Consider the following 17,660-nt stretch of genomic DNA (forward strand, 5'->3'; position numbering starts at 1 on the left):
AAGGGAATTAAGGACAATTCTCTTTGATCATTCCACAAGTCCTGTAATTGCCAAATCTCTACCAGCTTTTCCGCCCTAGCCCCTCCTTCAGACACAGCAATTAAATTCTTCATTCTGAACAATCCAATGCTAATGATCTAGGGCAAAAGAAACCTCAGTACAAATACTTCATATGTTTCTTGGTGCATTTCAATTCCACCCCACCTTCACTCCCTGCCATTTCATCCCCATAGCTCCTACTTGAATAAGACTCTCTACAGCTTTAGTAGGTTTTGTGTATATTAATTTTTTTCCAAAGCTTTTATAAGCTTGTTTTAGAGCTCTATGGTCTCTATGTCCTAAGAATAGGAATGTATTTCTGACTAACTACTTTACCCCTGCCATTAGGTTTCACCTCATCTGGACAGTCATGCAAGACCCCATCCATAACCAGAAAGAACACAACCTCACTGATGGCAAATCTCAAATCCATGTGGTATTCAGAGTGTAGTGTAAAAAAGTCCTCACATTTTTGTCTCAGATTGGCTTTTATTGGTAAAGAGTCCACATCCAATGGATGCTTGTATGCCCCTTCTCTTTTTTGATATCTCCTCTTCATTCCTTTTCTCCTGTCCTGTCTTCTGAGCCTCTCCACCCTTCCACATCCCCTCCATATATGCCAGGAGCCATCTTGCCTCTATCCCTGGTGGGATATTTGACTCCTCCAAGGGCAAGGGGCAAAGTGAATCATCACATTCTTGAGTGGAACCCACTAAACAGAAAACCTTCCTCTTGCTCATATTTCCCACTTCATGTGATAATCTCTAGGCATTTTTATACCAAAATATCCCTTATCCATCACAGCTAAAGCAGAAATTAAAGTAGTGAAGACAATACAAAGGTCCATTACACCACCTTCCTCTGGATATTTGACATCAGAAACACTGTCTGGAAAATGTTGTATATTCCAGTACCTAGCACAGAGTCAGTGCTCAGTAAATATTTGTAGGTGGAATCTAACCAGTGCTTACCACACTGCTTATATCTATTCACTGAGACTCAGAAAGAACAAATAGCCAACTCATGATTAAAGGGCTTCCATTTCATTCCTTGACAGCTACCAAAGAATATTACATGTTTATTAAATATCTGTTCCTGAGTAGAATGTTATTTCACATTATAAAAATAATTAGAAATATTTAGAAAACACATAAAAGCCATATATGTTTTCTGGGGCAAGGAAGGAGGGAGAGAAGAGAATGCCTGGGAGCACATCAAACAGGGAAGATCAAGTCCTCAGACCACATCTCTGTCAGCAGATGTCCTTCAGGTAAAACCTTAGGTGACCTGAAAGCCTGGTTCTGAAGTGGTTAAACCAGAGGCCTGTGTGCATCCTGTCACGATTTTATTTTGAGCAGCCTGTTTGCCCAAGTGCCTCCCACTCTTTCCCTTCCCCAGAAACTGCAGCTCTGTTCTATGTCCACAACAAAAATGTTTGTCTTTTCCAAAGCTTGAGGCACTAACCAAGGCCTGCAAATTTCTTTGTGTAATAACATAATAACCAAATCACATTAAGTCAGTGTCAGTAATGCATGTGTTTTCAATTTGAAAGCTCACAAGTGATTTATTGTTCACCTCCTAATATTCCATTTGTATGTTTAGTGAGAGAAACGGGAAAGTTACATACATAGAATCACTACCAAGATCTGCTATGAAGCTATTTCTCTGACAGTTCTGTGGTTATTTTACAAGTTTCCTTTCAGTATTTCTCACTGTGACATTCCTGTTCAATGATACAGATTCTAATCTTCAACTTTTAAATCTTCATGGATTTTAAAACACATGTGCTTATGAATTATATTAACATTTCCTTTTATTGCTTTTGTTTTACTAACTATGCTTTTTTAAAGGAAAGGAATCTAGATATTAATCTTCGACAGTACCCCAAGGAAATAGGGTTCTATGCTGGACTCTCACATGTCCCCTACTCTTCGTCTGTTCCTGTAAGGAGTAGAATATTAGGAACTCTAAAGCCAAATCCATGGCTTCATCTGTAAAATATACCTATTACTATCAACTTTACAATACCCACTTTTATGAAAATTAATGGAGTGACAAATGTATACTACCTAGTAGGTGCTCAGTATTTCCTAGTTCCATCGCTCTTAGCCTCAAGCCCTATTCATGCTATGGATAGAATCAGTGGAAGAGGAGGCCAGTTGCATTTGTTCTAGATGAAATACATCAGTTATACCTTTGGAAATAGTTTAGGTACCCATGAAGATAGACACTACAGTAGTCATCTAAAACAATTATTTCTTCCCTCTGATTTAACCCCATGTGGGAAAAAAAAAAAAGCTTTCTATGGCCTGAATTAATGGTATAAGTCTTAATGGAAGCTTATTCCTTCCTTAAGAGCCTGTTTCACCAAGAGTTATAGATGTGATTACATCTAAGGTCCTACTTTAAGCCATAGAGAGCCATGGGCCATAAGAGACAAATCTCAATGTGCAGATAAATATCTCAAGTTCCTACTGAACTAGGGTAGACATCTACATTTAAAGAGTTATACTCCGGGATCCCCGGGTGGCGCAGCGGTTTAGCGCCTGCCTTTGGCCCAGGGCGCGATCCTGGAGACCCGGGATCGAATCCCATGTCAGGCTCCCGGTGCATGGAGCCTGCTTCTCCCTCTGCCTCTCTCTCTCTGTGACTATCATAAATAAATAAAAAATTTAAAAAAAAAAAGAGTTATACTCCAACCACTTCTGATACCCACTTGATTCAATCCATTAAATCAAAGGATTCACGCAGGTAAAATATAATCAAGTAATCTTTTTAACCTTTGAAGAGAAAGGACTTCACTTAAAATGCACCAAGGAACAAAATATAAAGGATCCTTTTCTGGTCATTTTTCAAGATACAGGTTCCTATCCAGGCCTCTACCAGTGGATAAACTTAGCACTAATCTACCACTCTTCTCAAGATGCTCTTATAATTATCACAGAAAATCCAACAAAGGCAGAAAAGAACTAGAAGTTCAAGTTCTTCTGAACAGGGGAACAGCCCTGTTATCTGTTGTGTTAGATGAATGAATCTTTCCTGTTCTGGATAATTCATTCAGTTCTATAATCCTATGGTGGTGCCAATTGGGAGTAAGGTAATGTGCTGTGATAAGACAGGAAAAATCAAAATCTTACACCTCAATCGACAATCGCTTCATTCTTTCATTCCTTCATTCAAACTGTCTTAGCCAGGAACCCAGATATATTAGATATTTCCATCCCATGACAGGGCTTCCAATCGCATGCACAGCATCTGCCATACCAACTGCAGTGCATTAGGAGGACTCCCAGAAGAATCTGAAGGCCCCTGACTGAGGGGTGAGGAGGAAGTATTTGAGGTGGGCTATTGAGCGGTGGATGGCATTTCAACAGGTGAAGATAGTATTCTATGGAAAAGGAATGTACAATTGGTACAGAAGTAGAAAACCATGGGGGATCTGGGAGGGGGGACCAGGAAGGTCCGAGACCTATTTATCTGCAAGGGGACTGGGAGGAGATAAAAATGGAAAAATAAGTTGGCATCACATTTAGAGAGCCATGAATACCAGAATAAATAATATGAACTTAACTAAGTAGACATCGGGGAGCCATTGAAGAATTTGGAGCAGAGGGCTGACATGGCTGGGGTTGTGCTTAAGGCATAAATTTGTCCGTGGGATGGGAGATAGATTGGAGGGGACAACTGGAGGTGATCAGAGGGTTTGTCCAATATCCTGGAATAGGAGAGCGAAGAAGTAGCAGACTGAGTGAAAGCAGAGGAGTAGATGCACATTACAACATACATCTGGTATTTTTGTAGTGAAATGGAACAGTTCAAACACATCTCTCCAGATAAAAGACCACACTTATTTTAAATACATGCTGAGAACGAGGGAGTTAATGCAGCAGTTTTTAACCTCTGGAGACAGAATCAACTGCAGTTCGGTCACTTTAATTTGCTCACCACAAACCATCGCCCTCAAAACTCAGGATTTACTAAACATTTCAAACTCTGAGAAGCGGAAGGTTCAATAAAACCACATTGTGCCTGGCGAGTACTCCTTCTTTCGGACTGAGGAAATTTGATCCACTTCTTACTAATTCATTTAAATTTCATTCAAACCGAGATTTTGAAAAACCTCTCTATTGCCCAAAGAAGTCTTAAGAACTTGTTTTTAAGGCCTTCCCACCCCCCTTACAAAAAGGAAATAATAGTTTTCCAACCATCCTTGAACCCTGGAAGTTAGAGATTCGTGATCCTTGGGTTGGAATGGATTCTACAGTAAGAAAAGCACATTTTGCCAAACACCAGTGTGTTGTGTGGCTGAGGACAAGCTTTTGACCCTCAGGAATACTTTCTGAGCACATTTCATGGCGCTGATGCAGCAGCAGGTGTGGGGACAGGGAAGTGGGGAAGAAGTTCATTCTGTTCTGTGACTCCTGTCAGCCATGCTGGTGTCCCCTTCAATGTCAAGAACATAAAAGAGAAATGGCAGTTGAAAAAATAAACATGTTAAAAAGTGCAACTAGAGAAACAATTCACCCTGTCTTGAAGAAGACTTTCCTCTTCCGCCTCCTCCTCCCACTCCATGGCAGTGTTGAAGCGAAGCTCTTCTTCTAGTGACAGCCATCAAGAAGTCGTGAGTTTTCATTGTATATAGAAGAGCTAACAACATCGGGCTTGGATACGCCTCTATTCGAGACCTGATTTTAGAGAACTTAAAATAACTTCCTAGCTGCTTTTAAGTCAAATTGATTTCCCAACTCCAAGTTACATTTTACAGTGATGGTGTACTTTGGTTTGAGTTTCTTTTCTTTTCCTTTCCTTCCCTTGTTTCCCACAGTGTTTTGTTATTGCTGTTGTGGAGGTCTATTATATGCATTCTTGTTTATTAGCTTTTTGATATCATAACTGGTTTTCTTAGCTTCCTATTAAAGACTAAGCCTAGAAAATGCCCTAGATGTTAAGGAACTTAATTTGTATTTTACTTCAACCCAAATGTTCAGGATTTCAAAGGTAATTTGCAATGACTGTGTCTCAAAAACACGTCCCTTCATGTGAGCGCAGTCTCCACATGTGATGTTACAGTCCAGGTAATACCGTGGGCTGTCATCAGCTCCTACCCCACATTCTCTGAGTGCTGGGAATGTATACAGGAAGAAATAAACAAATATGGCCATTTATGCCCACTGACAATTTTCAAAAGACTGGGATAGAAATAGTAACATATTTTATAAGGCTTTTGGGGCAGCTGTTTCTTTTTATGAATAAATGCAGACTTCGATGTCAGAGATGCTAAACTCTGAAAGGTGGAATGTGAGTGCTAAAGTCATTACAGCCAAGTCTAAATTATGAAACTTGCTAAAAAGCACATGAAAATGAATCGAAGTATTTAATACATTGAAAGGAGCACTAGTCTTATTCAGAGGCTGGTATCTTTAGCACCTCATCAAGAAGACTCTAAGTCCATATTGTACATTTTAGAAATTCATCGATATTATGTTTTATATATGACATCTTTAGTTTTTTCACCTTTTAAAGTAGTCTACTTAAAATTGTATCTACAGAGCAACTGCATCTTAGAATAAGTTGTTTAACTCTTAAAATCTCATTTTTTTTTTTAAGAAAATTGCCATCCTGGGCAACTCTACTGTTTCCAACTTTGCAGAGAACCTGTACCCTGAATAGTAGAATTCATAGCAAGGGAGAAAGAGCTGTGCTATAAATCTGCAATTTGTGCTTCAGAACACCTAAAATCAAATGAATTAACTTTTTCTCACCTTTTAAAAGCTACACATTTAAAACTAGAATTTCAATCGTATTTCTTCAAGACTTCTTGAACTGGGAACTACAGCACAGACACAAGAAAGTTTTTCATTTCATCATCATGTATTTACCATCAAAATGACTTGCAGGATATTGTCAAAATTCAAAGAAAACGAGGAATCTGGCCTCCACATCTTTACAACCTGATTAAAGCATCAGATGTGTAAATAAGAATGAATTTGCAATCATACAGACAGAGCACAGTTGAGTGTTAGAGTGGGAGTCAATCAGCAGGTAGTGGTGGCAGAAGGATCTGGGCCCTGGAACTCCATTTGAGGGTTGAGAAAATGATTTAAAAACTAACGTAAGTTTTAGCATCTTTGGACTTTATAAATTGACTTATTGGGGCCCCTGCATGGCTCAAGGGTTGAGCATCTGCCTTTGGCTCAGGGATCCTGATCTCGGGATCTCGGAGTCCCAAGATCAAGTCCCACATTGGGCTCCCTGCAGGGAGCCTGCTTCTCCCTCTGCCTATGTCTCTGCCTCTCTCTCTCTCTCTCTGTGTGTCTCTCATGAATAAATAAATAAAATCTTTTAAAAAATAAAAATAAATTGACTTATTATTTAAAAACGGCATTTGATGGTGATATTTCTGTAGACTGAGATAATTTATTCAAGTTAAATCAACAAATTTTGCATGGAATTTCCATTATGTGCACGGTTATGCACTGAATACAAGGGATTTACTGTTGTGTGCCGGTCTCAGTCTTTCAATAACTAATGTCGTGGCTGAACCAACACTTGTGGTTCTTATTATGATTGCAAGACACCCTTCAGCAATAACCATCAAGAAACTTTGAAAAAATAAAGGCTTATTACTTACGGGACCTGGAAATTGCACGGCATAACTGGGACCACACAGCCAAGTCATAGGTAGAGAGTGTGTGAGCGTGGCTGGGGTTCTTTTATGGGGGTCGGGGGTGGGGACCTAGGGTTTTGCAGACTCACTCTTTATTGGTGAATTTAAAACATAAGAGAGGAAATTTAAAGCACAGGAAAAGAAAAAACAACTGTCCAAATGGTTAGTTATCGAAATCAACCAAGATCTCTAAAACAAAGGAGCCTCAGTGGGAGAGAGGTGACCTGGCTCTTTATTTAGTAGTAAGGCTGGCAATGTGTTTATTTGGAATAGCCTTCTTTGAAGCGGATGCCCCTTTGAAGTAGATGCCCTGCCCAGCAAGCAAAGTTTAAGTCAGGCACTTGCATTACCAAAACAAAATTTAAAAAGTTATCAGGGCTTACACTACAATTACAGAATTTGATCAGATGATTTCTGACCTTGGAGGTTAATATGTTATTTATACCAATAATTCTATAGTACAAGAATGTGAAAAATTCTCTAAAGGAAGAATAAACAAAGCAACGAATATCCACTAACCCTGCAAAGAATTTCATTATAATTATTATATAATTATAGGTATTATAATAATTAGAAATACAATGATTTATTTGCATTTATTAGTAACACATTATTTAAAAGATTCAGGTAGACTGGGGCAACCGGGTGGCTCATTTAGTTAAGTGTCTGACTGGTTCAGGTCATGATCTTGGGGTCCTGGGAATAAAGCCCTGCATCCGGCTCTGGCTCCGTGCTCTGCGGGGAGTCTGCTTCTCCCTCTCCCTCTTCCTCTCCCCGCAGTTCATGCACTCTCTGTCTCTCTCAAATAAAAAAAAAAAAAAAATGAAATCTTTTTTAAAAAAATTTTTAAAAAGATTCAGGTGGATTAATGCTCTGAAAGTATTGATATTAGGTTTATGGAGTTGGGTCTCCATGTTTGCTTGAGGCAAGTTCTGCTCTCTTAAATATAAAGGCATTCTTTGTTCTTAGTATCACCTGCACTACTTCTGCACCAATTACTAACCATTGAAATTCAGGAAACAGTTGCTACAGACCTTGCTGAAGGAATCAGGTATACAGTTGACAGAAACAGCCTCATCATAGTAGGTATGCTCATAGATTTTTTTCCCTAGCTATTTATTCTGGGTTTAAGGTTTCTCCTCGTACCAAAATTTATCAGCCCCTATAAAAAGAATATGCCATAAAGAAGGTACTCGAAATGAAAATAATTTTTATTAACATTTTTTGTATTTAAGCCAACCGCAACTTGTGAAATTTAAGAATTACCATATCAGCAGTGCCAATATAAACTTCATAACCCTAAATTAGTGCCTACAGAGTGCAGAAATGTGTTAATATATACATATTTGTGAAATTTATAAAAGAACAAGTGAGCAGAAAATGAATTTCATAGTCCAGGTCAATGCACACATAGATTAGGCAATTAAACTGTTCTGTAGCACCATTTTATAACTGTTGTAAGTGAAAATTCAGGGACTGAAAGCCCATAAACAATAAAATCCAATCAAAAAGTACCATTAAGATAACTGTGAATGGCTTAAAATAATGACTTTTTAATTACATAAAGATATTAAATAAACAGCATTTAATTAATTATTAGGCACATTGCTAAACTCTAAATTTTCACAAGCTGAATTTAAGTGAACTATCTCTAAAATGTAGTGTAGCTAATCATTTAAATTTCTATCCAGACAGGTGTATCACTATACCCCTAGTTATCTTTTTTTTTAATTTTTTTTATTTTATTTTACTTATTAATGATAGGCACACAGTGAGAGAGAGAGAGAGGAAGAGAAACAGGCAGAGGGAGAAGCGGGCTCCATGCACCGGGAGCCCGATGTGGGATTCGATCCCGGGTCTCCAGGATCACGCCCTGGGCCAAAGGCAGGCGCTAAACTGCTGCACCACCCAGGGATCCCCCCTAGTTATCAAAGTAAACATACTAGTTACTCACTGAGAGTCCCTTTGGAAACACATGTATCCAATCTTATTCACTAATTGTATAACACATTTCAACACTTCCAAAAGCAGTGCCTGGGACTAGCATACAGCATGGCAATTTATTCATGAATTGTTCCTTATATGGATTTTTTTCTCCCAACTATACCTCCAGCTTGTATCCTAGTTTGTCATATCTCACATAGCACAAAGTGCTCCGTAAATGGCAGTGATAAATAAGCTATTAACATTGTTTTAAATAAATTTCTTTTTCTTGCTCTATTGAATGTTCTTCCCCTTTAAAGTGCTAGCTTGAGAATTTTTTCATTTAGCTTTATGTATGTCTTCAAATAAGAAAATTAAACATTGTTTTCATAAATGGCCATGCAACATCAATTCTGAAGTATTTTCTTTTCAATTAAAGAATAACCCAGATAAAATTGCTAAATGGTATAGTCATGGCTTGCCTTGGTATTTTAGAAAATATTGGCCACCTGCCTTGGCAGTTATCTGGCCATCACAGTAGGTTTGAAATTGCACAAAAAAAAAGGAATATACCAAAAAATAAAAAATAAAAATAAAAAAATAAAATAAAATAAAATAAATAAAAGGAATATACCTCATGATAACCAATTTGTTCCAAAACTTTGAAAATCCTCACCATGAATAATATTAGATGCTACCATTTTTTAAACTACACACTACCATAAAAAATGAACTGTGAGAAGTTTTATTATCTAGATTTACTTTAATATTGAACATGTTTTACATTATCTGAGTTTATGCACCTAAGATACAAGACAGGGTGGGAACTAGGGCAGTGAGGCGCTTACTGCATACTCCAAATTTGAGAGGGTGCCAAATAACTCAGTGATCAAGGTATACCATATTTTAAAGCAATATTCTTTAAGTAAAAATTAAGGCCAAAAATATCAAAAATTTAAATAAAGATCAAAAGAGATCTACATTCTGGCATATTGGTGGACTGTTACCTGTTTGACCATAAGGTGAAGAAAGTAGATGGGGAAAAGGGGATTTGCTGTTTTCTTCTTTGGTTTAAGGGTAAAATGGATCTAAATTAAAACTTAATACCTCCAGGGACACTTGGGTGGTTCAGTCAGTTAAGCTGCTGGACCCTTGGTTTCCGCTCAGGGAGAGGGTCTCTCCCTCTCTAGTAAGTAAGTAAGTAAGTAAGTAAGTAAGTAAGTAAGTAAGTAAAAAGTAAGTAAGTAAATAAATAAATAAATACATACATAAATACATAAATACATAAATAATCTGCAAGCAAGCAGATCATGATCTCAGGGTTGTGAGATTCAGGCCTCCTGTCCCTTTGTCCACCCAATGTGGAGCCTGCTTAAGATTCTCTGTCTTCCTCCCCCTCTGCCCTGCTCACTGAAGCACACAGGCTCACTCTCTCTCACTCTCTCTCAAAAACAAGCAAAAAGAACAAAAACAAACAAAACAAAAAACCATATAATACCTGCAGCTCAAAGCATCCTTAGATTAGCAATATTTTAGTCAATCTGGTAACTTTAATGAATAGAAACCCTTATCTCCTATCATCTATATTTATTGTATGTAACTTAAGTGTCATTTTCTTATGACACTTGAATATTTGAATCTATTTGGGGGAGAAGACTTGGTTAGAGATACACATCTGGGAGTTGTCAGATGAGATTACCTAGGGAAGGAGTATTTATGCAGATGTGAAAAGCATCAGAGTCTGAGTTCTGCAGTGTTTCAACTTTGAAAGTAGAGAGAAAAGCAGAGAAAATCAAAAGAGACAGGGGTATTTGAATCTATGAATCTATTTGAAATATTACATCACTTGGAAAGCTGAATGGAAGTTTACAAAGTAATACAGTTGATACTTGAACAACACAAGTTTGAACTTCATAAGTCCACTAACATGCAGATTTCTCTCAATAATACAATACAGTACTGTAAATGCATTATCTCTTCCTTGTGACTTTCTCATTATCATTCTTTTCTCTATTTATTGTAAGAATATAGTATGTAAATACACATACCATACAGCATACATGTTAATTGGGTATGTTATCAATAAGGGTTCTAGTCAACTGTATGCTATTCACAGTTAAGTTTTGAGGTGTCCAAAGTTATATGCAGATTTTCAACTGTGCAGTGGGTATATACCCCCAGCTCTCACACTGTTCAAGGGTCCACTGTAATTCATAATTTGAATTTTCTATATTTGTGGCATATTTCCATCATTCAGGCTTACCTTGTTTACTTCTGATTCGGTTATGTAAATACTTTCAGCTGCATAGGAGATTTTTTTTAGTACTTTAGAATGGGGAAATTTTCATAGAAAGCTAAGACAGGAATAGACCATTGTATGGCTATTTCCTATTAGATTTCTACACAACATAACTCATTTCATTTACGTATTGATACAGTCAATTTCATCCTATATAATTCTACATAGAAACATGTAGCAAACTCCTTGGGTTGTCTACACTTGATACTGTTGCCTGACATGTCTCTTATCATTCTCTCTATTCTTAAACTCTTTATTATAACATACCTTCAAATTTACAGAAAAATGTTAAGGATAGAACATTCATATACCCTTTACCCAGAGGAATCAAGTATTATTTTAACCTGTTTGTCTTTGCTATATATTTTTTTCATAACCACTTGAGAATTTGTTGTACATTCCTTTATCCCTAAGTATCTCAGCATTTATTTTATTTTATTTTATTTTATTTTATTTTATTTTTTAGGAAAAAAAGAGAACCTCTCTTGAGCCCAAGTCAGACACTTAATCAACTGAGCCACCCAGGTGCCCCTCAGCATGTGCTTTCTAAGGACAGGAGTCTTCTTTGGCATAACTATAGTTCAATTATCAAATTCAAGAAATACATAAATAGAATTTGACTACCTCATATACATGTCCATATCCAAATTTCATAAATTTTCCTAAAAAAGTAAATTTTGGAAATTTTCTTCTGATCCTGGATCCCATTTAGAGTCATGCAAATGCATTTAGAGTACTATATCTGGTATCCGTTATCCTAAAACAATACTGGAGGCTATCTCTGTCTTTTGCGATGTTGACATTTTTTAAGAATACAGGCTGATTATTTTGTAGAGTATCTTTCAACTTGGATTCTTCTGATGTTTCCTTTTTCTGGGGGTTGGCTGTGCACTTGGAGCAAGAACATAACATAGGCAGTGCTGTGTCCTCAGTGCACTCCACCAGAAGCATGTAACGTCAGCTTCTCCCATTATTGGGCTTGTGAACTTTGATAAGTGAAGGCGGTGCCCCCTCTACATTTGTCCACTAAGAAACTATGCAGTTTTCCTTTCCAATTAGTACCTCTATGGGGCGATATTTTTATGCTATAAATTATCCTGTAGTTTTTTAAACTTTCACTGAATAATTTTAGTGTCCATGTATGATTTTGGCCCAAAGCAGTTATCACCACCATAAAAGTTGCAAAGTGGTGGGATGCCTGGATGGTTCAGTCGGTTAAGTGTCCGACTTTTGATTTTTGGCTCAGGTCGTCATCTCAGGGTGGTGAGATTGAGCCCCGTGTCAGGCTCTGTGCTTGGTATGGAGTTGGTTTAGGATTCTCTCTTCTCCCTTTCCCTCTGCCCCTCCCCCTGCTTCTGTCTCTCAAAAAAAAGAAAGAAAGAAAGAAAGAAAGAAAGAAAGAAAGAAAGAAAGAAAGAAGAAAGAAAGAAAGAAAGAAAGAAAGAAAGAAAGAAAGAAAGAAAGAAAGAAAGAAAGAAAGAAAAGAAAGAAAGAAAAAAGAAAAAAAGAAAAAAGTTGCAAAATGGTAATTTTCTAACTCTATTAGTTCTCCTACATTATGAGTTGACACTCTACAAGGAAAATCTTTCCCTTCTCATTTATTTACTTACTTGCTTATTTACCATCAGTGTGGATTCCTGGATTCTTCTTTCTGTCAGTGGTTTATAATCAATTCTACCATTATTCATATTGATGCTCACAGATTCCCATATAGTCTCAGAGGGACCCTCTGCAAGTCATCTCTTCTGCCATTTTTAATGACCCCATCATTTCTCCAACTCTCCCTCCTGTTCCAGCACGACAAGAAGTTGCAGTCTTTCTTGTACTTTGCTCATCCCAGTCCTGGACTTGGTCATTTCACTGAGATGGTCTGGGGTATTTTATGAGAAATTGTGTTTTAAAACAAAATCTGGGGGCTAGATATGTGACTCGGGTGTTGTTGCTTTTAGCATAGAATAAAATGTGCTCTACCAAGAGCATAATTCAGTGAATTTTGACAAATTTATATACCCCTGGTCAATTTTCAGTCTTTGTTGTTCTTGGTCTATTAGCAGTATTCGATACTGAGGATCTCACCTTCCTCCTAGCAAAATTGTCTTCACTAGGCTTCTGGGAAATGATGGTTTTTCCTCAGCCCCACTGAATATCCCTCAGTGTCTTTTGATTTTCTCTGCTTTTCTCTCTATCCCTTTCAAAGTTGAAACGCTGCAGAACTCAGACTTCTGATGCTTTTCACATCTGCATAAATACTCCTTCCCTAGGTAATCTCATCTGACAACTCCCAGATACGTATCTCTAACCAAGTCTTCTCCCTCAAGCTCTAGGTTTTATATCCACTTATTTCTAGCTAACGTCTCTGCCCAAATTTCCAATAGACATCCAACATGTACACAATTGAAATCCACCCCACACTGGCTTTCCCATCTCAGGGGATGGATGGCAGCTTCATTCTCCCAGTTATCTGGGCAAAAACTTCAAGGCACCCAAAATATGCTCCAGATGCCTCCCTCCACTTTCTGGTCCCTTCACTGGTCCCCCCATGGTCTGAGCAGCCATCATCTCTCACCTGGATTATTTCAATGACCTCATAGCAGGTTTCACTACATCAGAGCTCTCTCTTACAATCTGCTGCTCAACACAGGATGACCCTTTTTAAATGTGTGATCACATCACTCTTTGCTCAAAACTTTGCAGTGGAAGGGCACCTGGGTGGCTTAGCTGGTTAAGCATCTGACTTGGGCTTAGGTCACGATCTTGAGGCCTAGGATAGAGCTCTGAGCTACTGAGCAAGGAGTCTGCTTGTCCCTCTCCCTCTGCCCCTTCCCCCACTCATGCTCTCTCGGTCTCTGTCTCTCTCTCAAATAAATAAATTAAACCTGTAAAAAAAAAAAAAAAAAAAAAAACTTTGCAGTGGCTCCTTATTTCATTGAGAATAGAGCCCAAGCTGTTACAATGGCCTACCAGGATGCTGTATAATTCTCAAGCCTTCCTTTGCTCTGAGACCTCATCTCTTACTTCTCCCTCTTCCTGTCCTTCCCACTCACATGGAATTCCTGCTGCTCCTCCCACACAGCAGCCTGCCAGCCAGGCTCCCACTCTAAGGGCATTCAAGCCAGTCCCTCTGTAAGGAAGGTATTTCCCCAGATATCTGCGCGGCCAGCTTCCTCATCTCCACCGCTTGATCAAATTGTACCTTCCAATGAGGCCAACCCTGACTATCCAAACACAGAATTCCTGATCCCTCATTTTAGCTTTCCTTGCTTTTCCCCATTGTACTTACCACTTTGTAACACCTTTTTATAAATTACTTCTGTTTTGTTTGTTGGTTATTGCATGTTTCCTTGTGCTGGAACATAAACTTCAAATGCAGGGATCTATTTTGCTCTCTGAAGGATCTAGAACCAAAGGATCTCACTGTACATCTATGTTTTAAATAAGTGAATGAACCACTTTATCCTGAATTTTGACTTGATACATTGATAGAGATGTCTAAGAACACACCAGTAGAATTGAGTCCACATATACCATTTTTAATTTGGATGTGTGTCTAACACCCAACTTCAGTTATACTCCTCTCTCTGAATAAATATGTTTGCCTCTTTTTACACATGAAATCTATATCCATTTTAAAAATAGAAAGCATTTCAGTCAGGTGGGATTTCCAGAGAACAGTGGGTTTTGCCTGCCCTGAAGTAAGACTTTTCATGCATAATACAGCCTAGGTAACAAACTGCCCATATCCCTTATGGTCCTACATTGCCCACTTTCCTCTGCTTCTCTATCCATTGTGATTCTGAGTTCCCTAAAGTGGAAGAGGTGATGGGAGGAGACATGAAAGAATCCAAAATTTCTTTATATATGAACCATACATTTTCCTAGTAGACTGTTCAATTGACTCTGGATTCAAAAAATGGGTAGCAGATGTCACTTATATGGCCCTGGAGTGATTCATAGAATTTCAGCTGAGGTAAGACATACCTTGACAAGCATTCAAATATGTGCCTGGGGTATTTCTGGACAATTACCATGATGTCAACAGTCAAGTTTTGAAAGACTCATGTGACATGAGTATTAAAATATCTCTACTGACAGGATCAGACTTTCCTGGCCACTAGTAAAAAAGAATATACTCCATTAGAAAGTACACTCTCTCTCTCTGCTTCTTGTCAGGAAAATCTAGGTCACCTTTGTACTGAGATTTTGATTCCCTTGCCACTGGTGTTCCTGGGACATTAGAAAACATTTTCCTCATGTCTAAGCTAGCGTTTTCTCAGCCCTTTTAATTCAGAGAGTGTAGGATGAGAACCTGGTTTAAATTTTGGAGGCTTGGTTTTAATATCACAGAAAAAAACATAAATGTTCCTTTCAAATGTATGCAAAAGTATGCGGATTTCACTTACTAAGCATACTAGCACCATTAATAAGAAAATGAAGATTTTAATTTGTGTGTTTCATGTCTTCTAAAATTACATTCAGAAATACCTTGACATTTTAATGAATGTAATATAGAAGAAAGGTTATTTTTGTTCTAAGACAACTTCAAATGTAGAGTTAAATAGACTGTATGTAAGAAAGCACTAAGAGTGTATTTTAAATTTATCTCCCTTATTATACATTGTGTTTTTACATAGTGGAGAAAACAGGGCTTTTTAAATATACAACTTCTGTATTTGATTACCTTCCACAGATACAACACACTCAGGGGAAATTGGCACTAAAAAAAAGGTGAAAAGACTGTTAAGCTTTCAAAGATACTTCCATGCATCGAGGTTGCTTCGTGGAATTATACCACAGGCCCCTCTCCACCTGCTGGATGAAGACTACCTTGGACAAGCAAGGGTGAGTTAGTTTCCCCTCTCTCAGCTCCTAGGCGGTCAGTGGCCTCAGCTGATAGTACCTGGATTGGAGTCCAGCTTCTGCCACTGCGATGCTCTGTAACTAATCAACACATCTGGACTTTTTCCTTAAATATGAAATAAAGTTAATAGAAGCACCCACCTCATAGGGGTGATGCAGAGATTACATGAGGTGAATCATGCTCACATGTTTCATATATTCATGCCTAGCACATGCTAGCTATTTTTATTCTTATACACGAACAAAACATATTTGCATAGCACTAAGTAAAGCAAAATTTTGGACTGATTGATTACCAGTGAGAGAATGACTAAATCTTTAAACCCATTGAATAATCTCATTGAAATAGCTATGCTGAAATTAACCCAATAATTACCAACTCTGAATTTCACTTTTGTCTACTAATATGGTACATCGTCCTTTTTATCATTTTTATTGTATTTAAACAATTTTCACTAATTTTACAATTATTTTTGCAACTCGATCAAAAGTTGAAATGAACATGTGACAATCCAAAAAAAAAAAAAAAAAACAGTTCACAGGTTATCTCTAGCCCAAACTGTCACAGGAGTTTAAATTTTGAGTAAACTGCTATAGTTTAAACAGAAGTCAGAAGTAGTACCTTAGAGTTTACATGCTAAGTAATATTGTGCTATCTATATACTACTAAGAAATATATACTATTAATGTACAGTATTAATAACTAAGCAACAAGTAATATCAGAAGAACAAATTCTCAACTTTTGGCCTAAAAAAGGAAGAAAAAAAATTACTCCTAACAACCCAAGGCCTGAGATTGAGTGAATGTTTCTTTGTTTGTTTATTCATTTGAATGGTTGGTTGGTTGGTTGGCTGGCTGGTTGGTTGAAGAAAGAAGAACAAGACTCAGTTCCCAGCGCTGGGGCACCAGTGATACAGCACTCCTGCTGGGTGCACTCTCCAAGAGAGGTGGCTCTGAGATATAGAAAGAACTCACAAGTCAGGATATCAGAGATCAAGTCTTGATTCTGCTTTAGTATTTGAATTGGATAAAATGGTCACTCCTACTAGATCTCACAGGTGACCTATGATTCCTTCATTTTTCTGATAATGCTGTGAAGGTTTTTGTGTGCTATGACAAGGCCCTTTACTGTAAGACGCAAGGAAGACATTTAAGGACAGGAAGAAGAGAGCGAGCTTGTACTTACTGAAAGCAGTGGCTTTGAGAGGAGAGGAAGGCCAGTCGCAGAAGCCATAGTGAGGATAAAATCAGTGACCACAGCTTTGCATCTGAGAGTTCAAGACCATCTAATTCTAAGCATGGCATATTTTAAGAAGAAAAGTGGAATAATAAGCCCACGTTAGACAGTAGACCTTTAAATTACCCAACATTTTCACTTGCCCACTCTAGTTTCCTGTCCGTTAGAGTGGTTCATGTCACGTTTCATCCACATTGAGCAGAGTAATGTACCCAGCAATCATCTTGACTTCATTTTTTAAAAATTTGCTGTAAATTCTCCTTAAGTATAGAGTAGTTTGCGATGTAGAGACTTTACTGAACCACAATTATAACAGATACCGAATTTTATGTGTGCTTATTATATACTAACACTGTCCTAAGCACTTCACATATATTACCTCTTTTAATCCTCGCAAAAATCCTCTGAGGTAGATAATATTAGCCATATTTTCTGAGGCAGATAATATTAGCCATATTTTCCAAACAGGAAACTGAGGTACAGAGAGTTAAAGGGATTTGGCTAAGCTCTCACAGCTGACATGTGGCTGACCCTGAACCAGATAGTCTGATTCCAGGACCTGTCCCCTTAACACTGTTGTTATTAGCACGTAGAGCAAAAGATTTGTTTTCCAAGAAACCAGACAGCAATATGCTAC

At 37.8% G+C, this 17,660-nt stretch overlaps 1 protein-coding gene across 3 annotated transcripts in view; it reads left to right on the top strand.

Annotated features, from left to right (window-relative positions):
• The window catches only part of PDE7B (phosphodiesterase 7B), a 317,742-nt gene that overhangs the window by 260,875 nt on the left and 39,207 nt on the right, over positions 1–17,660 (top strand). For all 3 annotated transcript variants that reach the window (XM_072824842.1, XM_072824851.1, XM_072824835.1), the window contains one exon: positions 15,616–15,767. In XM_072824842.1, the coding sequence (XP_072680943.1) occupies positions 15,616–15,767 (152 nt within the window). The remainder of the gene's footprint in view (positions 1–15,615; positions 15,768–17,660) is intronic.

The sequence above is a fragment of the Canis lupus genome, chromosome 1 (genome assembly GCF_048164855.1).
Source record: "Canis lupus baileyi chromosome 1, mCanLup2.hap1, whole genome shotgun sequence".
Lineage (NCBI taxonomy): Eukaryota > Metazoa > Chordata > Mammalia > Carnivora > Canidae > Canis > Canis lupus.